The sequence below is a fragment of the Pan paniscus genome, chromosome 16 (genome assembly GCF_029289425.2).
Source record: "Pan paniscus chromosome 16, NHGRI_mPanPan1-v2.0_pri, whole genome shotgun sequence".
In the NCBI taxonomy this organism is placed as follows: Eukaryota; Metazoa; Chordata; class Mammalia; order Primates; family Hominidae; genus Pan; species Pan paniscus.
The window spans coordinates 73,670,543-73,698,436 of record NC_073265.2 but is presented as its reverse complement, the minus strand read 5'-3'; the positions used below and the strand labels follow the sequence as shown (position 1 = coordinate 73,698,436).

At 45.4% G+C, this 27,894-nt stretch overlaps 1 protein-coding gene across 4 annotated transcripts in view; it reads left to right on the top strand.

Annotated features, from left to right (window-relative positions):
* Window positions 1-1,017: 1,017 nt before the first annotated feature.
* The window catches only part of SEC11A (SEC11 homolog A, signal peptidase complex subunit), a 71,297-nt gene continuing 44,420 nt past the window's right edge, over window positions 1,018-27,894 (top strand). For 2 of the 4 annotated variants that reach the window (XM_008959586.5, XM_008959584.5), the window contains exon 1: window positions 24,216-25,735. In XM_008959586.5, coding sequence (XP_008957834.1) covers window positions 25,685-25,735 — 51 coding nt within the window. In that variant the 5' untranslated portion in view covers window positions 24,216-25,684. Of the gene's footprint in view, window positions 1,036-5,055; window positions 5,178-18,818; window positions 18,937-24,197; window positions 25,736-26,894; window positions 27,031-27,894 lie in introns of those variants that run through there. The other 2 variants (XM_063596896.1, XM_008959585.5) reach the window with 2 other exon arrangements.

Here is a 27,894-nt window from a genome sequence, read left to right as displayed (position 1 = left end):
AGAGATAATGCAATTGGTACAGTCAAGAGAAAACTGTGGCAGGGTAAATTGCTATCCTTTAAAAAAGCAATTTGAGGCCGGGCGCGGTGGCTCATGCCTATAATCCCAGCACTTTGGGAGGCTGAGGCGGGTGGATCACCTGAGGTCAGGAGTGCAAGACCAGCCTGGCCAACATGGTGAAATCCTGTTTCTACCAAAAAATAAAAAATAAAAAAATTAGCTGAGCATGGTGGCGCATGTCTGTAATCCCAGCTACTAGGGAGGCTGAGGCAGGAGAATCATTTGATCCTGTGAGGCAGAGGTTGCAGTGAGCTGAGATCATGCCACTGCACTCCAGCCCGGGCGACAGAGAGAGACTCCGCCTCAAAAAAAAAAGACAAAAAAAAAAGAGAAATACTACTCCCCAAAAGAAAACAGCCACACACACAACAATATTTACCATAGTACTTATAGAATGATAGTGAAAATTTAGAAACATTATGAATGGTTAAGTAACTGGTGATGTGAAACGTATAATTTATTGACACGAAGAAACATTTGATTACATATGAAATGAAAAAAGATACAATTTGCTGGCACATGCTAAGAACCACTAAATTGTATGCTTTAAAGGGGTGAGTTTTGTGAATCAATTTTCTTAAAAAGATACTATTGTATATTTTTGCTTTTGTATCAACTAAGATCAGCAGGGAACAGATGAACTGCTCAAAATGTGTATCCGAGGAGAGTTAGTAAAGGGACAGTGTACAGAAATGTAAGCAGGGTTGAGGGAAACCAAAAAGGGACAGTGAAGCACCCCAGGTCTAGCATCTACTGGGAAGCCATTATCAACCACTGGCCCGAAGGGGCAAAGAGATGGAACAGTTACCAGTCCTTGTGTAGGAGAAGGACAGCCAACAGGAGCTTGGAGGAAAGAAGAGCCATACTTCTCTTCTTTCTCTCAGGTCTCCTTCAGTACCTCCCACTGGCTGAGCCAGCAGGAAGCCTACAAGCAAGGAGCCCAGATGGTGCTGCTTTCAAAGTCCACCTCTGCAGGTAAAGAGCAGAGTGCAAAAGGGTGAAGGGTGGATTGGTAGGAGCAAAGGCAAGAATACCTAGCAGGTGTGTGATCATCTGACAGTGTGGAAACTGCCAAAGCATGTAGCCAAGGGCCTTAAGGGAACCTGGAAAACCAAGGCTTCTAGAGATAAAAAGCTAAGGTAGCAAGAGGGCAAGTAAGACAGGTGGAAGGGGCAGAAAAGAGTAACTGATGAGGACGAGGGCCAGAAATGGGCCAGAAATGAGACCATTTTATTGTTTGGTTAAATATGAGCTGGAGTCTGAGCTAGGGAAGAAATTAAGAGGACATATGTCTGAGTTGAGTTGAACTGGAGCATTAAAAATTCTTCCATAATTGGCTCTTAGCCTGTATTTCTTCTTCCTAGCTAAACTACGTGCATTACACAAATAAATGTTTGGTGCCTGTCATGTGCCAGGAACTGTTAGGCCCTGGGGATTTAGGAGGGAACAAAATTAACCTCCTTGGCCAGGCACAGTGGCTAATGCCTGTAATCTCTGCACTTTGGGACACCAAGGCAGGAGGATTGCTGGCGGCCAGGAGTTTGAGACCAGCCTGGGCAACATAGAGACCCTGTCTCTACAAAAAACAAACAAACAAACAAACAAACAAACAAAAAACCTAGGCATAGGGGCACATGCCTGTGGTCCTTGGGAGGATGAAGCAGGAGGATTGCTTGAGCCCAGGAGTTCAAGGCTGCAGTGGCTGAATTGACTACTTATACATATCCCCCTACCCAGTGCCTAATCTTGTGTTTATCATTTTCTTGTTCTTAATGTATTTATACGTGTGTGTGTGTGTGTGTGTATTTATGTATTTAGAGACAATGTCTTGCTCTGTCACCCAGGCTGGAGTGCAATGGTGCAATCATGGCTTACTGCAGCCTCAACCTCCCAGGCTCAGGTGATCCTCCCACCTCAGTCTCCCGAGTAGCTGGAACCACAGGCTTGCATCACCATGCACAGCTAATTCTTGTTTGTTTGTCTTTAAATTTATTCATTTTAAATTTTATTTTTGTAGAGACAGTTCTCTCCACAAAAATGTTGCCCAGGCTGGTCTCAAATTCCTGGCCTCAAACAATCCTCCTGCCTTGGCCTCTCAAAGTGCTGGGATTATAGGTGTGAGCTTACTGTACCCAGCAAAAATACTTTTATTTAAAAATTTTATTTAAAATTGTAAAATAGGCCAGGTGTGGTGGCTCACACCTGTAATCCCAGCTCTTTGGGAGGCCGAGGCAGGCGGATCACCTGAAGTCAGGAGTTTGAGCCCAGCCTGACCAACAAGGAGAAACCCCATCTCTACTAAAAATACAAAATTAGCCGGGTGTGGTGGCACATATCTGTAATACCAGCTACTCGGTATTACAGGCTGAGGAAGGAGAATCGCTTGAGCCCGGGAGGCAGAGGTTGTGGTGAGCCGAGATCGCGCCATTGCACTTCAGCCTGGGCAACAAGAGAGAAACTCCATCTCAAAAAATAAAAAATAAAATAAATAAAATAAAAATAAAAAATTGTAAAATGGGGAATAGGCACAGTGGCTCATGCTTGTAATCCCAGCACTTTGGGAGGCCCAAGCAGGTGGATCACCTGAGGTCAGGAGTTTGAAACCAGCCTAGCCAATGTGATCTTTACTAAAAATACAAAAATTAGCTGGGCATGGTGGTGCACACCTGTAATCCCAGCTTCATGGGAGGCTGAGGCAGGAGAATTGCTTGAACCCAGGAGACGGAGGTTGCCATGAGCCGAGATCGCGCCACTGTACTCCAGCCTGGATGACAGAGCTAGACTCTGTCTCAAAAAATAAATAAATAAATAAAATGGGCACAGTGGCATATGCCTATAATCTCCGTTACTTGGAAAGCTGAGACAGGAGAATCACTTGAGACCAAGAGTTCAAGTCCAGCCTGGGCAACAAAATGTGACCCCCTCCATCTCTTAAAAAAAAAAATTAAAAGGCCTGTGAGCACACCATTGCATTCCAGCAGTATTTGTATACGTGTGTATATATACATACACACACATATTATAAATTTTTGAAAACTAAAAAACCAGTTGGGTACAGTAAGTCATATATATTTGTATACATACACACACACACACACACACACACACAGATACATGCATACATGTTCCCAAAACATATATCGTTAATTTTAGTTCTTGTTTTCTTTACTAAAACAGTGTCATTTCCTATGTAATATCCTGGGGTTTCTTTTTCACTTTTTGTGTTATATTGTTAAAATTCATCTCAGGCTTGATGCATATAGTTGCATTTATTTCTCGTGGCTGCTATAGACAATTCTAATGTGTGACTATACTAACTTTCATTTTTCCCATGCAACAGAAACTCTTGGTGGCCTGTATTCTTATCCTTGGCCTCTTAGCCCTGAATATATGGTGGCCAGTTTCATGGGAGCCTTCGCTTACAATTTCCGCTGCAAGTGTCAGGTCTTGGGCCTCTCCAATTTCTGTTTCAAGGCCTTTTCAAAGCCATAAGAGCCTACTCAGCCCTCTCACAGGCGTAGTCTGAAAGTAAAGAGAATTAACACAGCCTTCAACCACTGGCAGGTATGAGCCAAGAAATAAATGCCCCAGTCTCCTATCCTTCAGATGGACAATTCTGGGAGGCATTTTTTACACTTTTCAGAGGACTCCAAAAATCAATCACGCCCCTGCGCTGGCTTTCCCTCCTACCCTACCTCACTCGTTCCTCTCCGTTAGACCTGCTGTCCTCCACACACATCATCAATTCCCAAATACACAACCTGCACCCAAGTCCTTGTCTCAGGCTCTGCTTTTGGGGAACCCAAACTAATACACCTGATTTCCCGATATTGAGCATTGGGTTGCTGCAGATTTCTGTTATTGCAAAAGTGCTACCAAAAACTTTCATGTAAAACCCAACGCTGCTCAAATGCGAGAATTTCTTTTTCTTATTTACATAGAAATAGAATTGGTGGTCACAATTCTATTGTGAATGTTCAGCTTCACAAGATAATTTCCAGTTGTTTACCAAAGTGGTTTTGGGGTTTTGTTTTGTTCTGGTTTGATTTTTTTAAACCAATTTACACTTCTAACAACATTGTATATGAGATTCTCTTGATCCACATCCTCTCCAATGCAAGCTATTGTCAGATTTCTTCATTTTTGCCACTCAAATAGACATCAAATGGAATCTCACTGTGGTTTTGACTTGTACCTCTCTGATGATTAATGAAGTTGAATATATCTTTATATGTTTGTTGACCATAAATGTTTCATATTCTGAGAAATGCCTTTTCATAGCTTTGTCCACTTTTTTCTATTGGTTCATTGTCCTTTCTTCCTTAATTTTACTATGTTTTTGACAGTTATGGGCTTTTTCTTTGAACTCAAGTGTTCAGAATTGAATTAATCATAATTTTCATGTAATGTGATTTTTTTTCCCTGGTTACAAAAGTAAAGCATGCATGTTATAAAAGAAACAGGTAAAGAGTGCAGACATGTTGAACATAGAAAGAAAAGTCTCCTTTACTCTCAGCTCCACCCCACCTCCAGGCAAGAATAACTCCCATGGACAATTTGTCATTCCATGTTTTTAGATTTTTGTTTTCACATCTCTCTCCCAAATTAGATTGATAGTCTCTCGAGGGTAAAGACTGTATTGTATTCATTTGTGTAGTCCCACCAGTAGCATAATGCCTGGTTCAGATCAGGAATGAAATACATTATTGTTGAATGAACTGCTGAAAGACGAGTTAGAACATAGGCTTTGAAGTTAGAAGACTTTGGTTTGCCTGGGGCAGAGAATTCAAGCAGGAGAAAAATGGGAGTACTAGTAAAGTGTGTTGGGCTTTGATTACTGAAAGCCTTGGCTGTTGGGCCAGAGTGTTTGATTTTTATGTTGGAGGCAGTGGGGTGAGGGCATTCAAGACTTTTTAGGTAGAGAAAATTATTTATTCATATATGTATGAATTATTCATATTTATATATATATATTTGTTTGTTTGTTTGTTTTAGACAGAGTCTCACTCTGTTGCCCAGGCTGGAGTGCAGTGATGTGATTTTGGCCCACTGAAACCTCTGCCTCCCAGCTTCAAGTGATCCTCCCACCCGAGCCTTCCTACCAGCTGGGATTACAAGTGAGTGCAACTGCACCTGGCTAATTTTTGTATTTTTAGTAGAGATAGGGTTTCACCATGTTGGTCAGGCTGGTCTTGAACTCCTGACTGCAGGTGATCTGCCGCCTCAGCCTACCAAAGTGCTGGGATTACAGGCATGAGCCACTGTGCCACCTGGCCTATTCTTATGTTTTTACCAGCAACAGAATTAAAATGAGACATTGACAATCTAGTCATCTACTGGCATTGTACAGGATGTAAGGCGGAGGAGAAGGGGGAAAATGAAACTGGAGACAGAAAAATGAATGAATCAAGCAGTTGTGGCCGAACGCGGTGGCTCACACCTGTAGTCCTAGCACTTTGAGAAACCAAAACAGGCAGATCACTTGAGGCCAGGAGTTCAAGACCAGCTTGGGCAACATGGCAAAACCGCATCTCTACAAAAAAATACAAAAAAAAAAAAAAAAAATTAGCCAGGTGTGGTGGCGCACAGCTGTAGTCCCAGCTACTTGGGAGAATCCTTTGAGCCCAGGAGGTTGACCGAGTGAGACCCTGTCTCAAAAAAAAAAAAAAAAAAAAAAAAGTTATTAACTTGGTATGGACACAGACTCCTATGACAAACTCATGAGAACTGTGGCTTCTTTCAGAAAAGTAGCTATAAACCTAAGCCCCTACATTTTTCGAGAATCCCTGGATTAGTGTCTTTTTTTTTTTTTTAAGACAGAGTCTTGCTCTGTCGCCAGGCTACAGTGCAGTGGCATGATAGCTCACTGCAACCTCCGCTTCTTGGGTTCAAGCGATTCTCATGTCTCAGCCTCCCGAGTAGTTGGGATTACAGGCACATGCCACCACACCCAGCTAATTTTTGTATTTTTAGTAGAGGCAGGGTTTCACCATGTTGGCCGGGAAGGTCTCAATCTGACCTCGTGATCCGCCCGCCTCAGCCTCCCAAAGTACTGGGATTACAGGCGTGAGCCACTGTGCCCAGCCTAGTGAGTCATTCTAAGAGTGAAAGAATAAGAACTTGCAGCATGTATTTATTTAGTCAGACATATTTATTAATCCCCTACTATGTATGTGCAAGGCACTGAGCTGAGTGCTGGGAACAGACACCATCCAGTATGAGGCATGCATTATGATATGACATAGTGGTCAAGGGCACAGACCCTAAGCCCAGTTCTCTGCCTTCAAACCCCTGCCGGGTGACCTTGTTTAATAAAGCAACTGTACTCCACTTCTGTTTTATAGGGACAATACTGACACCATCCTCATGGGCTGCTGTGAAGATTAAATGAATGCTTCATGAGAGCTTGGGCTTGATGGCAGAAATGAGGGAGGAGAGAGAGGGCAGTAACTATGCGGAGGGGGGATGAGGGCAAGGAAGAATTTTAAAGGATGACAAGATTTTAAAGTAAAGCAGGAGAGGCTGAAGGTGCATCAGTCATGATCTGTTCTGTCCCCTAAGGGGGGCCAAATGGTGGGAGGGGAGAGATCGAGAGCAAACGCAGAGAGGCTGGCTTTAGCTAGGAAGATACTTCCGCTTGTGAGCTGGAGGGGAGGAGTCAAGTGTGGGTGCAGGTGCTGACTCTGAAGTAACCGCAGGCAAGAGGGAAGGAATGTCACCAAAGGGGGAGGGGTGAGGAAAAAGGAAAAGTTGTAACACACTGTCTCAAAGAGGGGATCTAGGAAGATGCAAATGTCAGGGATTATTCAGGACTGGTGAGCTGATAAGGGATACTGATCTGCCTGGTTGGGTAACTTCTGGTGGTCACGGGAGCTACAGGAGAAAAGCATTAAAAAAAAAAAAAGGTGGGGTGGGGGAAGTGGTGAGTGCAGAATGTCACAGTGGTGAAATCCGGAAGAATAGAGACAGGGGAGGCTGGCCATTGTGGCTCACGCCTGTAATCCAAACACTTTGGGAGGTCAAGGCAGGTGGATTGCTGGAGCCCAGGAGTTCAAGACCAGCCTGGCCAATGTGGTGAAACCCTATCTCTACTAAAAAATACAAAAATTAGCGGGGCATGGTGGTAGGCACCTATAATCCCAGCTATTTAGGAAGCTGAGGCAGGGAGAATTGCTTGAACCTGGGGGGCAGAGGGTGCAGTGAGCCAAGATCACGCCACTGCACTCCAGACTGGGCAACAGAGTGAGACTCTGTTTCAGAAAAAAAAAAGGGGGGGGGGATTTGCTGGATTTGCCAACCCACTGGTCTTTACTGAAGTATCTTAAGGGTCACTAAAGTGTCACAGCAGGTGACTCATGGCAGAGAAGAAAAGGGAGAAAGAACGGTGAGGCAGTAAACCACATGCAATCTGAGAACACTGACTTTGCAATGAAAGGGAAAAGTAAGACATTAACCAGAAAGAATAACAGAGTGAAATGAGGTATATTTCTTTCTAAAGGTCAGAAAAGCTGTACTACTACTGCTGCTGCTGCTGCTTCCTCTTCTTCTTCTTCTTCTTCTTCTTCTTCTTCTTCTTCTTCTTCTTCTTCTTTCTCCTTCTCCTTCTCCTTCCCCTTCTCCTCCTTCTCCTTTTCCTTCTCTTCTTCCTTCTTCCTTCTTCTAAGGTAAAGGCAGCAGTTGTAGAGCTGGCAGGAGAGGGAGGAATAGGGCTTCAAAAACTTAGCTGGAGGCCATGAGCAGTGGCTAACACCTATAATTCCAGCACTTTGGGAGGCCAAGGTGGGCTGATCACTTGAGGCCAGGAGTTCAAGACCAGCCTGGCCAACATGGCAAAACCGCATCTACTAAAAATACAAAAAACAAAACAAAACAAAACAAAAATTAGCTGGGCACTGGACTCCAGACTGGGTGACAGAGCAAGACGCTATCTCGAAAAAAAAAAAAAAAAAGTCAACTGGAGTATGATGCCAGCATAATACTATTGTAATTAGCTTCTGTGGGCCAGACATTTTCCATAAGAATATGTTATTCCCAATTTACAGAGGAGGAAACTGAGGCTCAGAGAAGCTAAGTCATTCGCCCAAGATCACACTGCTAGTCAATGGCAGAGTTAGGATTTGAGCCCAGGTCATATGACTCCAAAACACCAAAGCTTGCCTGCCTAATACCAGAGACAAGCAGAAATGTTAGCACTTTGAGGGAGAGGGGATACTTCTGTCCACACCGAGGAAGGAAGAAAGGATTGGAAGAAACATATACTAATGATTTATGTTCATTTATTATTTAGAATTATTCTCCTTCCCACACGAATATATAAGCATATAGATTTTTAAAAATTTCTTTTGATTTATTTGTTTTTTGTTTTGTTTTTGAGATGGAGTCTCACTCTGTTGCCCAGGCTGGAGTGCAATGGCGCGATCTCAGCTCACCGCAACCTCTGCCTCCCAGGTTCAAGTGATTCTCATGCCTCAGCCTCCCGAAAAGCTGGGATTACAGACACCCATCACCATGAGCGGCTAATTTTTTTGCATTTTTAATAGAGACGGAGTTTCACCATGTTGGCTAGGCTGGTCACGAACTCCTGACCTCAAGTGGTCCACCCACCTTGGCCTCCCAAAGTGCTGAGATTACATGGGTGAGCCACCACGCCTGGCCAATTTTTTAAATTTCTTTTGAGACAGGGTCTTGCTCTGTCACCCAGGCTGGAGTGCAGTGGTGCAAACACAGCTCACTGCCACCTCAGACTACTGGGCTCAAGTGATCCTCCTGCCTCAGCCTCCCAAGTAGCTGAGACTACCAATGTGTACCACCACACCAAGCTAATTTTTGACATTTTTAGTAGAGATGGGGTCTCACTATGTTGCTCAGGAGAGTCTTGAACTCCTGAGCTCAAAAGATCTTCCCACCTCAGCCTCCCAAAGTGCTGGGATTACAGGCGTGAGCCACCATGCTTGGCTGAAAGCATATAGATTTTTTTTAAGTTGGCATGATCGGTTTACATGACCAAGCACCTTTTAAAAAAAAAAAAAGGCAGGCTGGGGATGATGGCTCATGCCTGTAATCCCAGCACTTTTGGAGGCTGAGGTGGATGGATCACTTTGAGGTCAAGAGTTCAAGACTAGCCTGGTCAATGTAGTGAAACCCCTGTCACTACTAAAAATAAAAAAATTTTAAAAATTAGCTGGGTGTGGTGGCAGGTGCCTGTAATCCCAGCTACTTGGGAGGCTGAGGCAGAAGAATCACTTGAACCCGGGAGGCAGAGGTTGCACTGAGCCGAGACCATGACATTGCACTCCAGCCTGGGCAACAAGAGTGAAACTCCATTTCAAGGAATATATGTATATATGTACAAAAAAATAGCCAGGCGTGGTGGCAGATGCCTGTAATCCCAGCTGTGTGGGAGGCTGAGGCAGGAGAATTGCTTGAGCCCGGGAGGCAGAGGTTGCAGTGAGCTGAGATTGTGCCACTGCACTCCAGTCTGGGCAATAAAGCGAGACTCTGTCTCCAAAAGAAAAAGAAAAAAAAAAAAACCCAATGCAAAAAATTGGCATGATACAGGAAGTCTGACTTTACATAGAAGAAAATTCAGGCAAAGAACCAAGCTGAACTTTTGTGGTCAGAGAATGAACTGGACATGGCCAAGAATGTTAAAGCTGAGTATTTAGAACAGTGGTGTGGCTAATTGATTCACCCAGTCCTCTATCCAAATGGTTGCTTCATAGAAGAATCAATCCTCCCTTAAATACTCCCTTAATTCAAGAGAATGGAGGGGAAAATAGTTTGCATATATTGGCAAGTTGTTTATTGCAACTACAAGGATTTTTGTGATGTATGTCTCATCTATCAATATTTTCTGATGAGTGATTTCAAAATATCTGTCTAAAGAACAGACCTAGGCCGGGCGCGGTGGCTCACGCCTGTAATCCCAGCACTTTGGGAGGCCGAGGTGGGTGGATCACCTGAGGTCAGGAGTTTGAGACCAGCCTGGCCAACATGATGAAACCTCATCTCTACTAAAAATACAAAAATTAGCTGGGCGTGGTGGCGGGTGCCTGTAGTCCCAGCTATTCGGGAGGCTGAAGCAGGAGAATGGCGTGAACCCGGGAGGCAGAGTTTGCAGTGAGCTGAGATTGCGCCACTGCCCTCGAGCCTGGGCAACAAAGCAAGACTCCGTCTCACAAAAAAAAAAAAAAAAAAAAAAAGAACAGACCTCATTTATATTTGCCAAACTCTCACATGCAAAAAATGCAGAAAAAAACAAAACCAAATCATAAAGCAAAGGGAACTGTACAGTTTCGTGGGCAGGTCACAGGCTAGAACCAGAGACATAAAAACTGACAGCCATGGTGAGCAAATTGGACAAACAGGACCCAAGGACTAGGACATGGTGAGGGGTCACTCCTGCTGCTATACCAATGCTCTAACCCCAGCGGTGACACCAAAAGGTGTTGAAAAAATGCCAAGGTTCAAGGGCATCTAGTAGACCAGGAAAGTACTGGAAAAGCAGATCTGAGCAAAAAGGAGGTGGCCATCTGACTCAGCTTGCAAATCAACCTCTACATGCCAAGCCCACCTATTTCTCAGGAAAATCCTGTTTATCACAACATACTTGGTATAAAAATATGATGAATGTGAGGCCAGGTGCCGTGACTCACGCCTGTAATCCCAGCACTTTGGGAGGCCAAGGTGGGCAGATCACCTGAGGGGAGGAGTTCGAGACCAGCCTGGCCAAGATGGGAAACTCCATCTCTACCAAAAGTACAAAAAATTAGCCAGATATGGTGGGGCATGCCTGTAGTCCCAGCTACTCAGGAGGCTGAAGCAGGAGAGTTGCTTGAACCTGGGAGGCAGAGGTTGCAGTGAGCCGAGATCATGTCACTGCACTCCAACCTGGGCAACAGAATGAGACTCCATCTTTAAAAAAAAAAAAATTGGCCGGGCATGGCTCGTGGCTGTAATCCCAGCACTTTGGGAGGCCAAGGCGGGTGGATCACCTGAGATCAGGAGTTCAAGAACAGCCTGACCAACATGGTGAAACCCTGTCTCTACTAAAAATACACAAATTAGCCCATGTGGTGGCACATGTCTGTAATCCCAGCTACTCAAGAGGCTGAGCCAGAAGAATCACTTGAACCCAGGAGGCTGAGGCTGCAGTGAGCTGAGACCGCACCATTGCACTCCAGCCTGGGCAACAAGAGCAAAACTCTGTCTCAAAAAAAAAAAAAATTAAATTAAATTAAATTAAAATTAAAAATTAGGTCAGGCATAATGGTTCACACCTGTAATTCCGCCACTTTTTGAGGCCAAGGCAGGTGGATTAACTGAGCTCAGGAGTTCAAAAGCAGCCTGGGCAACATGGGGAAAACCCATCTCTACAAAAAATACAAAAAATTACCTAGGTGTGGTGGTGCGCACCTGTAGTCCCAGCTACTTGGGATTTCTTGAGCCCGGGAGATTGACTGCAGTGAGCTGTGATTGCACCACCGCACTCCAGCCTATGCAATAGAGCAAGACCCTGTCTAAAAAAAAAAAAAATTTATTTTAACTCGTTGGACCTGGTGGCATGTGCCTGTAGACCCAGCTATTTGGGAGGCTGGGCCTGAGGCTGCAATGAGCTTTAATCACATCACTGCACTTCAGCCTGGGCAACAGAGTTAGACTCTGTCTCTAAAAAATAAATAAATATGTAATATAAAAAACAAATGAAGTTAATTTTGATAATATACTTTTCTCAATATATCAAAAGTATTACCTGCACAGCAAAAGAAATAATCAACAGAGTAAACAAACAACCTACAGAATGGGAGAAAATATTTGCAAATTATTCATCTGACAAAGGACTAATATCCAGAGACTATAAGGAACTCAAACAACTCAACGACAAAAACAAATAACCTCCTTAAAAAGTAGGCAAAGAACACAAACAAACATTTCTCAAAAGAAGACACACAAGCAACCAACAACATATGAAAAAATACTCTACATCACCAATCATCAGAAAAATGCTAATTAAAACCACAATGAGATACCATCTTACACCAGTCAGAATGGATATTATTAAGCCAGGCATGGTGGCTCATGCCTGTAATCCCAGCACTTTGGGAGGCTGAGGTGAGAGGATTGCTTAAGCCCAGGAGTTTGAGATCATCCTGGGCAACACAGGGAGACCCCATCTCAACAAAAAATAAATTTAATTGGCTGGGCACAGTGGCTCACACCTGTAATCCCAGCACTTTGGGAGGATTATACTAAGTGAAATAACTCAGAAACAGAAAATCAAATAGTAAATGTTCTCATTTACAAGTGGGAACTGAACAATGGGCATACACGGATAGAAAGATGGAAATAATAGACAATGGAGCCTCTAAAAGCGGGGAGAGATGAGAAAAATGAGGAAGGGAGATGAGAGTTGAAAAACTACCTACTGGGACCATGTTTACTATTTGGGTGATGGGTACACTAGCATCCTAAACCTCTCCATTATGCAATATATCCATGTAACAAACCCATACATGTATTCCTTGAATCTATAGTAAAAGAAGAGGAACAGAGGTGTACTTGAGAATAGTAGTTAATGAGCATTGTTTTTCTAAATTGATGGTTTTAGAGCAGTCCACTAGCATAAGCCCATGTCATGTGACCAATGCCATGTGTTCTTTTTGTTTTGTATTTAAAAAACAAAAAAGTACTGCTGGGTGCAGTGGCTCGCGCCTATAGTCCTTGCACTTTAGGAGGCCAGGGCAGGAGGACTGCTTGAGGCCATGAGTTCAAGACCTGCTTGGGCAACATACCAAGACCTTGTCTATAAATTAGCCAGGTGTGATGGTTAATATTGAGCGTCATCTTGATTGGATTGAAGGATGCAAAGTATCATTCCTTGGTATGTCTGTGAGGGCGTTGCCAAAGGAGGTTAACACTTGAGTCAGTGGACTGGGAGAGGAAGACCCACCCTTAATCTGAGTGGGCACCATCACCTTGGCTGCCAGCACAGCTAGAAAAAGCAGAAGAGGGCCGGACGCAGTGGCTGACACCTGTAATCCTAGCACTTAGAGAGGCCGAGGCGAGCAGATCACAAAGTCAGGAGTTTGAGACAAGCCTGGCCAATATGGTGAAACCCTCGTGTCTACTAAAAATACAAAAATCAGCCAGGCGTGGTGGTGGGCGTCTGCAGTCCCAGCTACTCCGGAGGCTGAGGCAGGAGAATCGCTTGAACCCGGGAAGCAGAGGTTGCAGTGAGCCGAGATCGTGCCACTGCACTCCAGCCTGAGCAACAGAGCAAGATTCTGTCAAAAAAAAGAAAGAAAGAGGAGAGGAGAAGAGAAAAGAAAAAGAAAAAGAAAAAGCGGAAGAAAGTGGAATGAACAGACTTGCTGAGTCTCCTGACCTCCATCTTTCTCCAGTGCTGAATGCTTCCTGCCCTCGGACACCTCAGCTTTTGGACTCCTGGACTTACGTCAGTGGTTTGCCAGGGGCTCTTGTGCCTTCTGCCACAGACTGAAGCTGCAGCTTTTCTACTTTTGAGGTTTTGGGACTCAGGATGGTTTTCTTGCTCCTCAGCTTGCAAGCGGCCTGTTATGGGACTTCACCTTGTGATCGTGTGAGCCAATACTCCTTTTTTTTTTTTTTGAGCTGGAGTTTTGCTCTTGTCACCTAGGCTGGAGTGCAATGGCACAATCTCGGCTCACTGCAATCTCCGCCTCCCGGGTTCAGGCAATTCTCCTACCTCAGCTTCCCAAGTAGCTGGGACTACAGGCATGCATCACCATGTCCGACTAATCTTGTATTTTTAGTAGAGACGAGTTTTCACCATGTTGGCCAGACTGGTCTCAAACCCCTGACTTCAGGTGATCAGCCCACCTCAGTCTCCCAAACTGCTGGGATTATAGGCATGAGCCACCGCGCCTGGCCCAGTACTCCTTAATAAACTCCCTTTCATATATACATCTATGCTATTAGTACTGTCCATCTAGAGAACCCTGACTAATATACCAGGCATGATGGCATGTGCCTGTAGTCCTGGCTACTCTGCAGGCTGAGGTGGGAGGATCGCTAGATCCCAAGAGTTGGAGTTTGAGGCTGCGGGGAGCTATGATCCAGCCACGGCACTCCAGCCTAGTCAAGAGAGATCTTGCTTCAAAAAAAAAAAAAGTATGATCATCCCTTCTTGAAATCAGTGTAATTGGTAGTTTATATTCTTTTTTCATACCAAGTCTTCCATATCTAGGATGTATTTATCAATTGCAGTACATCTCAATTTGGACTAAGCCTCATTTCAAGTACTCACGAGCCCCATGTGGCGAGTGGCTATTGTGTTGGACAGTTCAGACATAGAAACCACTCTTAGCATTTCAGCATTAGAGTATTTTCTTTGTACTTTTTTTCTCTTTTCTTCCTTCCTTCTTTTTTTCTTTGAAAACATGTTTAATTGGGTAAGCTGGATTTTGAAGGAAGTGAGGAAAATTCATATTCTGAGAGTCTCTAGTTTTAAATTTTAAGTGTTTCCAGTACAACTCTCCTTTGTTTATTTGTTTTTAAGTGTTTTTGTTTGTTTGTTTGTTTTTTGTGACAGAGTTCTGCTCTGTCACCCAGGCTGGAGTGCAGTGGCACAATCTCATCTCACTGCAACCTCTGCCTCCCAGGTTCAGGCAATTCTCCTGCCTCTGCCTCCTGAGTAGCTGGGATTACAGGTGCACGCCACCATGTCCGGCTAATTTTTGTATTTTGTAGAGACGGGGTTTCACCATGTTGGCCAGGCTGGTCTTGAGCTCCTGACCTCAGGTGATCCGCCTGCCTCAGCCTCCCAAAGTGCTGGGATTACAGGCATGAGCCACCATGCCTGGCCCTATTTTTACTTTTTTAAGATGGGGTCGGGCTCTGTCACCCAGGCCGGAGTGCAGTGGTGCAATCTTGGCTCACTGCAGCCTTGACCTCCTGGCTCAAGCGATCCTCCCACCTCAGCCTCCCAAATATCTGGGACTACATATGTGTGCCACCACACCCGGCTAATTTTTGTATTTTTTGTAGATACGGCATTTCACTATGTTGCCCAGGCTGGTTTCAAACTCTTGAGCTCAAGTGATCTGCCCATGTTGGCCTACCAAAGTGCTGGGATTACAGGCTTGAGCCACCGTGCCCTGCTGTTTGTTTGTTTTTAAAAACTCAGGTGTGACCGGGTACTGGTGGCTCACGCCTGGAATCCCAGCACTTTGGGAGGCCGAGGTGGGCGGATCATGAGGTCAAGAGATGGAGACCATCCTGGCCAACACTGTGAAACCACTTCTCTACTAAAGATACAAAAATTAGCTGGCCGTAGTGGCACACGCCTGTACTCCCAGCTACTTGGGAGGCTGAGGGAGGAGAATCGCTTGAACCCGGGAGGCAGAAGTTGCAGTGAGCTGAGATCGCACTACTGCACTCCAGCCTGGGCAATAGTGAGAGACTCCATCTCGAAAAAACAAAACAAAACAAAACTAGGTGCACAGATTCTTTTGGGAAGATAAAAAGGCAGGAGAAGCCAGACGTGGTGGCTCATGCCTGTAATCCCAGCACTTTGGGATCACAAATTCAAGAGATCGAGACCATCCTGGCCAACATGGTAAAACCTTGCCTCTACTAAAAATACAAAACTTAACTTGGTGTGCTGGCGCGTGCCTGTAGTCCCAGCTACTCGGGAGGCTGGGGCAGGAGAATTGCTTGAACTTGGGAGGCGGATGTTGCAGTGAGCCGAGATTACACCACAGCACTCCAGCCTGGGCCGCAGAGCGAGACTCCATCTAAAAGAAAAAGAAAAAAGGCAGGAGAATGTGTTGCAGTTGCTGCTGTTGAACACTCATTTCCTTTTATTCATTTGTTCATTTCTTTTCTCTCTCTTTTTATTTTTTATTTTTTGAGACAGGGTCTCACTCTGTTGCCCAGGCTTTAGTACACATAGCTATTTTTTTTCTCATTTTTTGTAGAGATGGTCCTCCCTATGTTGTCCAGGCTGGTCTTGAACTCCTGGGCTCCAGCAATCCTCCTGCCTCAGCCTCCCAAAGTGCTGGGATTACAGGCATGAGCCATTACACCTGACCCATTTTTTCTCCTAACAGCAGTTACTGGACATCAACTATGGGCCAGGGACTGTAACTTGGGATAGCTTTACAGACATGTTGCCTGGCTTGTGAAGCCTACAATTTACCAGAAGAGCCAGACAAGTAATGACAATAAAATGTGATAAGTGTTGTGATAGGGGAAGAATGAAGGGCTCAGTGGCTGCCTGGGAGAATAATTTAAGCCATTTTGGGAGATAAGAGAAGGCTTTGGTGGTTGGGGGTGGAGGGAATGATGTCTAAGATGGAACCTAAAGATTAAGTAAAGAATGGCTAAGCAAAGGGGAGAAATAAGGGCTAGAGAATGCCAGAAAGAGTGGCTTTAAGGAATGCCCAGAGCCTTTTGGGGAACTGAAAGAAGTTATGTGTGGTTAGGGCCTCCAGGGTGAGGGGTGAGGCTGGTATTGTGCATTCTTCTCTGGGCAGCCTAGTTAACAGTGGGAGTTGGGAGGCAGGATGTTGACAAATCTGGACTAGGCAGGCCCAACACAGGAAGTGCTCCACCCCAAAAATATTCGTTCACCAGTTCAGTTCGAGTTCACCAGTTATAGACCCAAATGTGTTAATGAGCTTTTCTTTAGGACAGCAAGAATCTCTGGTGAGGCACTGACACCTTATTTTAGATTCAGAAGATTGAACATGATAGAAGTTCCATGTAATAAGGGACATATAAAAATACTGGCCGGGCGCGGTGGCTTATACCTGTAATCCTAGCACTTTGGGAGGCCAAGACGGGCGGATCACGAGGTCAGGAGATCGAGACCATCCTGGCTAACACGGTGAAATCCTGTCTCTACTAAAAATACAAAAACTTAGCTGGCCTGGTGGCGGGTGCCTGTAGTCCCAGCTACTGGGAAGGCTGAGGCAGAAGAATGGCGTGAACCCAGGAGGTGGAGCTTGCAGTGAGCCGAGATGGCGCCACTGCACTCCAGTCTGGGCGACAGAGCGAGACTCCGTCTAAAAAAAAAATATGTATAGGCCGGGTGCGGTGGCTCATGCCTGTAATCCCAGCACTTTGGGAGGCCGAGGCGGGCAGATCACCTGAGATCAGGAGTTCAAGACCAGCCTGGCCAACATGGTGAAACCCCGTCTCTACTAAAAATACAAAAATTAGCCAGGCATGGTGGCAGGTGCCTGTAATCCCAGCTACTCGGGAGGCTGAGGCAGGAGAATTGCTTAGAATCCAGGGGGAGGAGGTTGCAGTGAGCTGGGATCGAGCCACTGCACCCCAGCCTAAGTGACAGAGTGAGACTCTGTCTCAAAAAAAAAAAAAGTACATATAAAATATAGGTATGGGGGCCAGGCGCGGTGCCTCACGCCTGTAATCCCAGCACCTTGGGAGGTCGAAGCGGGTGGATCACCTGAGGTCAGGAGTTTGAGACCAGCCTGGCCAACATGATGAAACCCCATCTCTACTAAAAATATAAAAAATTAGCCGGATGTGGTGGCTGGCGCCTGTAATCCCAGCTCAGGAGGCTGAGGCAGGAAAATCGCTTGAACCCGGGAGGCAGAGGTTGCAGCGAGCCAAGATCAAGTCACTGCACTCTAGCCTGGGCAACAAGAGTGAAAACTCCATCTCAAAAAAAAAAAAATAGATAGATAGAAAGATATGGCTGGGCACAATGGCTCACACTTATAATCCCAACACCTTGGGATGCTGAGGTGGGAGGATTGCTTGAACCCAGGAGTTCAAGATCAGTCTGGGCAACATAGCAAGAACCCATCTCTACAAAAAATAAAAACATTAACCAGGTGCCGTGGCACCTGCCTCTAGTGTCAGCTATTCAGGAGGCTGAGGTGAGAGGATTGCTTGAACCCAGGAGGTAGAGGCTGCAGTGAGCTGTGATCACACCACTGCACTCCAGCCTGGGTGACAGAGGGAGACCCTGTCTCAAAAAAAAAAAAAGAAAAAAGAAAAAAAAGAAACAGGTGAGGAACTAATGAAAAGGCAATTAACTCTGACTTGGGGTGGTCTGGACAGGCTTCACGTAGGATATGACACCTAGACAGGGTCTGGAAGAGAAGCAGGAGTTTGTCAGCCCTCTAAGTGGGAGGACATTCTGATAATAACCATGATTTACTGATTTACTAAGTGTCAGGCACTGTTCTGGTGGTATATTGTTTTGTTTTGTTTTTTTTTTGAGATGGAGTCTCACTCTGTCGCCCAGGCTGGAGTGCAATGGCACGATCTTGGCTTACTTCAACCTCTGCCTCCCAAGTTCAAATGATTTTCCTGCCTCAGCCTCCCAAGTAGCTGGGATTACAGGTGCATACCACCATGCCCGACTAATTTTTTTTTTTTTTTTTTTTTTGGTATTTTTAGTAGAGACGAGGTTTCACCATATTGGCCAGGCTGGTCTTGAACTCCTGACCTTGTGATCTGCTCACCTCAGCCTCCCAAAGTGCTGGGATTACAGGCGTGAGCCACCACACCCACTGTTTGGTTTGTTTTTAGAGAGACAGGGGTCTTGTTCTGTCACCCAGGCTGGAATGCAAGTGGTTGGATCATAGCTCACTGTGACTTTGCACTCCTGGGCTTAACTGATCCTCCTGCCAGGGCCTCTCAAAGTGCTGGGATTACAGGTGTAAGACACTGCACCTGGCTCTAGTGGGTTTTATTCATTAGCTCACTTAATCCTTTTTTTTTTTTTTTTTTTTTTTTTGAGACAGGGTCTTGCTCTATCTCCCAGGCTGGAGTGCAGTAGTGCAACCATGGCTCACTGTAGCCTCAACCTCCCGGGCTCAATGGATCTTCTCACCTCAGCTTCCTGAGTAGTTGGGACTTCAGGTGTGTACCAACATGCCTAACTAATTTTTGCGTTTTTTGTAGAGACAGGGTTTCACCATGTTGCCCAGGCTGGTCTCAAACTCCTGGCCTCAGCAATCCACCTACCTTGACCTCCCAAAGTGCTAGGATTGTACGCATCAGCCACTGCACCCAGACTAGCTCACTTAATTCTAATAATAATAATTTAAAAAACCCTGAGTGCTAAAATATCTGTTTACAGATGAAGAAATGGAGGCATATAGAGGTAAAGTAACTCATCTAGAGTCACACAGTAAGGGTTAGAGCAGTTTGGCTCCAGAGATCACTTCTTTAATTCCTATGACATATGCTGGAGTATAGGTGGTTGAGTATGTCTGGACTATAGGGTAACAAGTTGGCAAGGAACGTCAGATATCAAGTTGATGAAAGAGGCAGTAGCCTGCTGGACGCAGTGGCTCACGCCTGTAATCCCCAGCACTTTGAGAGGCCAAGACAGGTGGATCACCTGAGGTCAGGGGTTTGAGACCAGCCTTACCAACATGGTGAAACCCTATCTCTACTAAAAATACAAAAATTAGCTAGGTATGGTGGTGCACATCTGTAATCCCAGCCACTCGGGAGGCTGAGGCACAAGAATCGCTTGAACCTGGGAGGTGGAGGTTGCAGTGAGCTGAGATCATGCCACTGCCCTCCAACCTGGGTGACTAAAAGAAAAGGAGAGGAGAGGAGAGGAGAGGAGAAGAGAGGAGAGGAGGCAGTAGCCAAATCCCACAGATTCAGCGTGAGTACCTTGAAGAGAGGCTCTTAGGAGACTTTAGGTAAATATTTTAAAGTACTTGAATGTATATATAAATGATTGCTAATGAATGTGATTCTGGATATCCATATCCAGATTTACACAAGCCATATTTCCAGTGGTGATTCACTGCCTCAACAGATTCCTATAGGATCCCTTAACCTATCAAGAGGGATATCAAGAGCCAATTCCCTGTCATTAACTATGAGATCCAAGAGCTCAAAAGGCAACTTTTCCAAGAGGGAGGAGGTGCAGGCCCAGTTAGAGGGAAGAGGGTAAGGGTGTCCCCACTCTTGATCCTCTACCCACACGACATCCACATTCACAACAGGGATCTCTCCTCTCTAAGGACTCACAAAACAAACATCAGGGCCCCTTTCTTCTTCAGCTAAAGCAGTATAGCCAAGCAGGAAATTGATGGGTCCTCCCCAACCCCCATCACATATATGCACATACCAACCCAGAAGGCTGGTGCTTCCCTCTTACAGCTGTCCCTGCAGCTGTCTGGGACTTTTTAAAGAGAGCTTTCCAAAAATCTTCCAGGGAGACTTGGGTGACTCCAGTAATCTCTCTGCACAGAAGGTGCCTTTGATTTTTGAGAATGATATTTCTGTCATCCCATGCTATACAGAGCTGCTACATCTTTTAAAACCTTGGTCTCTGATGTCCATAGCCACTGGGTTGGTAGGCAGAAAGTTCCCATCTCTGCATCCGCCTGACCTGACCTCAGGCAACCCCCAGCAAGCTGAGATAGATCGATAGATCCTTGTGGGAGATTGCACCAGGGAAGAGCCACATCTCCAGTGTGGCCTATGCACCAGCTTGCTGTGATATGCCTGGGCCACTTCCTTTTCTGGCAGGGTCATAGAGGACCTTCTGCTTCTACCCACCACTTCCTACATTGAGAAGGTGAAGGAGAAACTGGTAAGATAATAATTATTTTTAATAGAGTTTTAAAAACATGAAGTCAGGCCGGGCGCGGTGGCTCATGCTTGTAATTCCAACACTTTGGGAGGCCGAGGGGGGCAGATCACCTGATGTTGGGAGTTCGAGACCAGCCTGACCAACATGCGGAAACCCTGTCTCTACTAAAAATAAAAAATAAAAAATAAATAAATAAATAAATAAAAAATAGCCGGGCGTGGTTGCGCATGCCTGTAATTCCAGCTACTTGGGAGGCTGAGGCAGGAGAATCACTTGAGTCCGGGAGGCAGAGGTTGCGGTGAGCCGAGATTACACCATTGCACTCCACTCCAGCCTGGGCAACAACAACAACAACAACAAAAAACCCCACATGACGTCTACTTTGCTTCTGCTGGTAGAGACCCTTGATTTGTACAGAATTGGTTAACCAGGGCTCAACCATAATGACAGACCTTCTTAGCCTAGAATTTGTGTATCAGTTTGAACCCACTTCTTGTTTTCAATAATTATTAAATTCTTTGTCCACTTACCATTTGTCATCCATTGTGACAACAGCTTTATTTATTTATTTATTTTATTTATTTTTTGAGATAGAGTCTCTCTTTGTCGCCAAGACTGGAGTGCAGTAGCACAATTATGGCTCACTAAGGGATCAACTTTCAGGACTCAATCGATCCTCCTGACTCAGCCTCCCGAGTAGCTGGAACTACAGGCATGTGTCCCCATACCTGGCTAATTTTTAAAATTTTCTGTAGAGATGAGGCTTCCACTATGTTGCCCAGGTTGGTCTCGAACTCCTGGGCTCGAGTAATCTGCCCACCTTGGCCTCTCAAAGTATTGGGATTACAGGCGTCAGCCACCATGCCCAGCCCCCAACAGCCTTATTTACATGTACTATTTTGTTAAATCCTCAAATGACATAAATTCTTTTCTATTCCTACTTTACACACCAGAAAACTAGGGATTAAAAAATTGCTAACTGAGTTGGGCATGGTGGCATGCGCCTGCAGTCCCAGCTACTTGGGAGGCTGAGTGGGAGGATTGCTTGAGCCTGGGGGGTCTAGGCTGCAGTGAAGAGTGATCACATCACTGCACTCCAGCCTGGGTGACAGAGTGAGACTCTGTCTGTAGAAACATTAAATTAAATAAATTTTTTTGGAAAAAGTTAACTAATTGGTCCAAGATCAAACAGCTGGCAATTGATCTGTGATTCAAAGCCAAGTGGGTCTAACTTAACTTCTATACTAAGATGCTTCCTTCAGCGGGGCCAGCAGGCTCTCTGTAAAGGAAAATGCCAGACATAACACTGTGATTGACAGGGCCCAAAAGACTTATGTGTCAGAAAGATTGCCATCCCAGTTGGCAGAGAAAATAGCAAGTCAGAGTCCCACATTTGGAAAATTGAATTCCTTAGGCTTTATATCTATATCAAGTCTGGGATCACCTGTCCTATATCTGAATTATTTTCATAAGAGACACCGAGCAGTACAAGAAACCTCATTAAGCCTTTGCAGATCCTCCTAGTTTATATCACTCTCCCCTGGTCCTGTTCCTTTCTCATGCATTCTTTTTTTTTTTTTAAGACAGAGTCTCACTCCATTGCTCAGGCTGGAGTGCAATGGTGTGATCTTGGCTCACTGCAACCTCTGCCCCCCAGGTTCAAGCGATTTTCCGCCTCAGCCTCCGAGTAGCTGGGACTACAGGCACCTGCCACCATGCCTGGCTAAGTTTTGTATTTTTAGTAGAGACAGGGTTTCCCCATGTTGGCCAGGCTGGTCTCGAACTCAACCTCAGGTGATCCATCTGCCTCGGCCTCCCAAAGTGCTGGGATTACAGACATGAGCCACCGTGCCTGGCCTAATTTTTAGTTTTAGTAGAGCAGAGGTCTCACTTTGTTGTCCAGGCTGGTCTTGAACTCCTGGGCCCAAGGGATCTTTCCCCCTTGGCTTCTCAAAGTGCTGGGATTACAGGCGTGAGCCACCGTGCCTGGCCTGACACCCTTTTTAAGCTCCCCACAAGCCTCCCCAACTGAACTGACTTTTGCCACATCTGAAACCCCACAGGACTTTACGCCTCTCTTAGGGCTCTTTTCTACACATTACAAGATTGATACTCATTTAAATAGTTGCTGGCGCTCACTTTTAGATTTGAATTCAACATTAATAGGCATAGGCCAAGGGTTCTACTAGCCAGAATTTAGACTAGAACCCATATTTAACATTTATTAACAAATACGTATTGAGTGTCTGCTACATGTCTGGTACTCTTATGGAAGCTGGAGATAAAGGGGTGGACAAGACAATGTCCCTGTCCTCATGGAGTTCACATGTATTTTCTTCCACAAGTCTTCCTAAATTGGATAAATTAGGAATTTTTTTTCAACTCAATAAGTGTGGGGTGCCTAGAGGCAGCAGTTTTTGGAGGTGACAAAAATACACACACACACACACACACACACACACTTTTAAATTCAACAAGTATTTATTGGGTATAACATGTGCTAGGCTATGTGTTCACCACTAGGAATTTAACAGTGAGCCAGACACCAGTGGTTTCTTTTTCTTTCTCATAATAGCTTTATCGTGATATAATACACATACCATACAATTCACCAATGTAAAGTGTACAATTTAATGGTTTTGAGTATATTCACATAGTTGTAGAACTAGCATCCCCTAAAAGAAACTCCATACCCATTAGCAGCCACTCCCCATTTTCCCCAACTCTCCCAGCCCTAGGCAACCACTGATTTCCATCTCTGTGGATTTGTCTATTCTAGATATTTCACCTAAATGGAATCATGCAATGCTTTGTCTTTTGTGACTGGATCCTTTCACTAAATCTGTTTCAAGGGTCATTCATGTTGTAGTATTTCCTTTTGTTGCCAGATTAATATTCCATTGTACCAGCGGAATTATTAGTACATTATTCCAATATACCACATTTATTTATCCCTTCATTAGTTGATAAACATTTCAGTTATTTCCACTTTTTAGCTATTATGAATAATGCTGCTGTGAACATTCATGTACAAGTTTCTGTGTGGACAAACGTTTTCAATTTTCTTGGGTATATACCTAGCAGTGGAATTGCTGGTTAATATGGTGATTCCATCTTTAACCTTTTTTTGTTTGTGTGTTTTGAGATAGGGTCTCACTTTGTCGCCCAGGTTGGAGTGCAGTGGCACGATCTCGGCTCACCGCAAACTCTGCCTCCTGGGTTCAAGCGATTCTCCTGCCTCAGCCTCCCCAGTAGCTGAGATTACAGGTGCCCACCACCACACCCGCCTAATTTTTGTATTTTTAGTAAAGACGGGTTTTCACCATGTTGGCCAGGCTAGTCTGGAACTCCTGACCTCAGGTGATCTGCCTGCCTCAGCCTCCCAAAGTGCTGGGATTACAGGCATGAGCCATTGCAGATGGCACATCTTTAACCTTTTGAGTAACTGCAGCTATTTCCCAAAGTGGCTGCACCATTTTACATTCCCACCAGCAGTATCTGAGGGTTCCAGTTTCTTCACATCTTCCCCTAAACTTATTATTATTTGTCTTTTTTATTACAGCCATCCTCCAATAAATTCAAGTTTTTATTTTGGAATGACTTTCCATTTAAAGAATTTCGAGGATACTACAAAGAGTTCCAGTATATCCTTCATTCATCTTTCCCTAATGGGAGAGAAGGATTATTTTGAAAAAAAAAAAAAAAAGAGAAATGATACCAAGTAATCCAGCTTTAGTCTTTGTTGACTGAAGTGGGTATTAGGAGCTTTGGCCAGTCAAAGCAAAAGGTAGCGAAAAGATAGTCACTTCAAGGTGTCCAAGTTAAGAAAACCAGGAGGTAGAATTCAAGGAGACCATGTCAAATCCTGTCAGCAAAGTCAAGGTCAGAAAGGAAGCCACTTCCTAACGACCCACACCACTGGTGGTCTCATCACGCTGTTGCACCATTTGGATGTTTTCTAATTCTCCCGGGCTGTTTTCTCTCCAATTGGACTGTAAACTCCTGGCAGGCTCAGGCAGTGCTCTGAAGGTCTCTCACACGGTCCAACCTTACGCGAAAAGCACTTATTGAAAGCACCTCGATGGCCGGGCGCGGTGGCTCACGACTGTAATCCCAGCACTTTGGGACGCCAAGGCGGGCGGATCACCTGAGCTCAAGAGTTCGAGACCAGCCTGGCCAACATAGTGAAACCCTGTCTCTACTAAAAATACAAAAATTAGCCAGGTTTGGTGGCGCGCGCCTGTAGTCCCAGCTACTTGGGAGCCTGAGGCAGGAGAATCGCCTGAACCCGCGAGGCGGAGGTTGCAGTGAGCTGAGATTGCGCCACTGCACTCCAGCCTGGGCGACACAGTGAGAAAGAAAGGAAAGAGAGAAAGAGAAAGAAAAAGAGAAAGAGACAGACAGCAAGCAAGCAAGCAAGCAAGCAAGCAAGCAAGCAAGCAAGCAAGCAAGCACCTCAACAGAGACAGAGACGTAAAGAAAGAGAGACAGAGACAAAAAGAAAGAAAGCACCTCCTCAGCTTCCCATAGCGCAGGAGACTTGCTCGACCAGAGAACCTACGGTCAGACGACACATCCACTGCCACACCCATACCCAAGCCGGGACGCGGAACCGCTTCTACCCGCCCACACCGGAGAGGTTGCGCGCGATTGGCCGGGCGGGCACAGAGGCCCGCCTTCCGAAGGTGGCAGAGCAGCCTCCCCAACTAAGCCTGGGTCGCCGCCTCGGTGAAGGGCCGCGGGGCCGAGCGCGGGAAGTGGCGTCCAGTCGGTTTTTGGCAGGCGAGAGCCAGAGCGTGAGAACCCTCCCACGGCGAGGCCAAGCCCTGAGACTGGACTAGCAAGGTCGTGAGTCTCTCTGTCAGCTCTCCGCAGCGAAGGGGCGCGGGGGGCGGGGACCGTGCCCGACCGTGCCAGCTCCCGCCCCGGAAGCGGAAGTGCAAGCACTGCGGGGTCCTGTCCAGTGTGAGCCCGACCCGAGCTCCAGTAGTTCCGCCCGCTGGTCATCGCGCCCTTTCCCCTGCCGGTGTCCTGCTCGCCGTCCCCGCCATGCTGTCTCTAGACTTTTTGGACGATGTGCGGAGGATGAACAAGCGGCAGGTGAGCTTGTCCGTCCTCTTTTTCTCCTGGCTCTTCTTGTCTCTTCGAGGCTGCTGCTGCGGGGCCCGGCGGACCCCAGGGTTCTGGTGTGAGGGTCTGAGCTGGTCTGATACCCGGGTCATTCCCTTTCTTTGGAGACTGTGGCCAGAGGCCGCCTTGTCCGCCTCATTATTTTTAACCCCGAACTGATTCGGGGCCTACCTGGGGCGGGGCGGGAAGCGGTGTCTTCACGTTCCATTCCTCCCACTGAGGCAGGGGAGCAAATGGAAACCGTACGCACTTGAAGTGGGAGTTGGGGTTGCTTATTGTTTTAGTCATTTTAAGGCGGCGGACTCTTGATTTCTCCAGTCGGAGCGACTCCAGGTGGTTTCGGGAGAGACGAGGTTTAGCCGGTTTCTGGGGCGCTCAGGAAGGCGATTGTAGGCCCCACAAAAACCGTTTTGCTGCTTTCAGCTCCTTGCAACCCTTTAGTAGAGCTGAACCGTAGCGGGCTGCACCGACTTTGACTTGGACCACTCTGGGCTCCGAGTTGGAACAGTTACACTACTTGCCCTTGCGTCCGCTTAGCACTAAGGCGGCAGCCCTCGGAATCTATGGTTTTACAGTCCAATATCAGTGCCACGGGGATCTGGAAATGTAGGTCTCCCGATTTTGTCCTTACACTTTACTTTGATTTTCTAGATCGTATGCCAAATAGTACTGAGAATATTGTTGTAATTATTTAGTCCTTAGAAAAGGTTGCTCTGTTTTATCTTTTGCGCCTAGTGTGTCTGTAGAGCCTAGTTTTGCTGCATCGGACTTTTTTTTTGTTTTAAACAGTATTTTACTGTTATGATTATCCTGATGTCACCATTAAGGATTTTTTTTCCCTTGGACTTGCATTTTTTGTACTTATAACTGCCACTTAGGGAAGTAGATACACAACCTTTCCTTACTCCCCTTCAGGCCTTAGCTAGCTCAGTGTCAATTCTGTCGGTCAGAATTGAGCATTCTATAAAAATTGCGCAAACGTTACTTTATGTCTTTATGACAACACTTCAAATTTTTACTTGTATAGTGTTGTCTTTTTTTAATCCATATTTGGATTTCTAGATGCCACAGATATTTCTCTGAGGAAAGTATTTATTTTGAGTCTGATATTTATTGTACTCTATGCTAGGTACAATGAGAGAAATGCAAAGATAGTTAAGAAAGACTCGGCCTTCAAGGAGCCTAAATGTGTAGAAAAGGACTAAGGCAAAACAATAACTTTTTTGAGCTCTTGCCATGTGTGAAGCACTTTATACACCTGTAAGGTAGGTAACGTTGTTCTTATTAAACATGAAGAAAATGAGACTTTGTGAGAAGCAATACAGTATAGAAGTTAAGAATATGGACTCTAAAGCTAGATTTCAGAGGTTTGAAGTAGCTCTGCTACTTACTGGCTGTGTGACTTTGAGCAGATTACTTAACCTGTCTGTGCCTATGTTTACTTTTATTGTTGTAAAAAGATTTGCAACATAAAATATTCCATTTCAACCGTTTTTACGTGTATACTTCACTGACATTAGTTGCATTCACTATGTTGTGCAAACGTAGGGTCGCTATGAAGATTAAATGAGTTAATTCATATAAAGCCCTCAGAAGAGTGTCTGGCACATGGTGAGTACAGTCGTACTGTGGTCGATGTCATTGTTAGAGAGCTTTAGTGATTTGCTTAAGATAGAAGGTAGACTGGGTGCGGTGGCTCACGCCTGTAATCCCAGCACTTTGGCAGGCTGAGGCGGGCGGATCACAAGGTCAAGAGATTGAGACCATCCTGGCCAACATGGTGAAACCCCCTCTCTACTAAAAATACAGATATTAGCTGGGCCTGGTGGCGCACGCCTGTAGTCCCAGCTACTCAGGAGGCTGAGGCAGGAGAATCACCTGGGAGGTGGAGATTGCAGTGAGCTGAGATCGTGCCACTGCACTCCAGCCTGGTGACAGAGTGAGACTCCGTCTCAAAAAAAAAAAAAAAAAAAAAAAGAAGGTATATGGCAGGATGTGGATTTGATCTCAGGTCTTACTTTAAAGCCTGAACACTTGGATAAAGAAGGATATGACCTGTTCTAGCAGTGGTAGGAAAATTTTGAGAGATTCCAGACAGGGCATTACGAACAGCTTCAAGGAGAAACTAG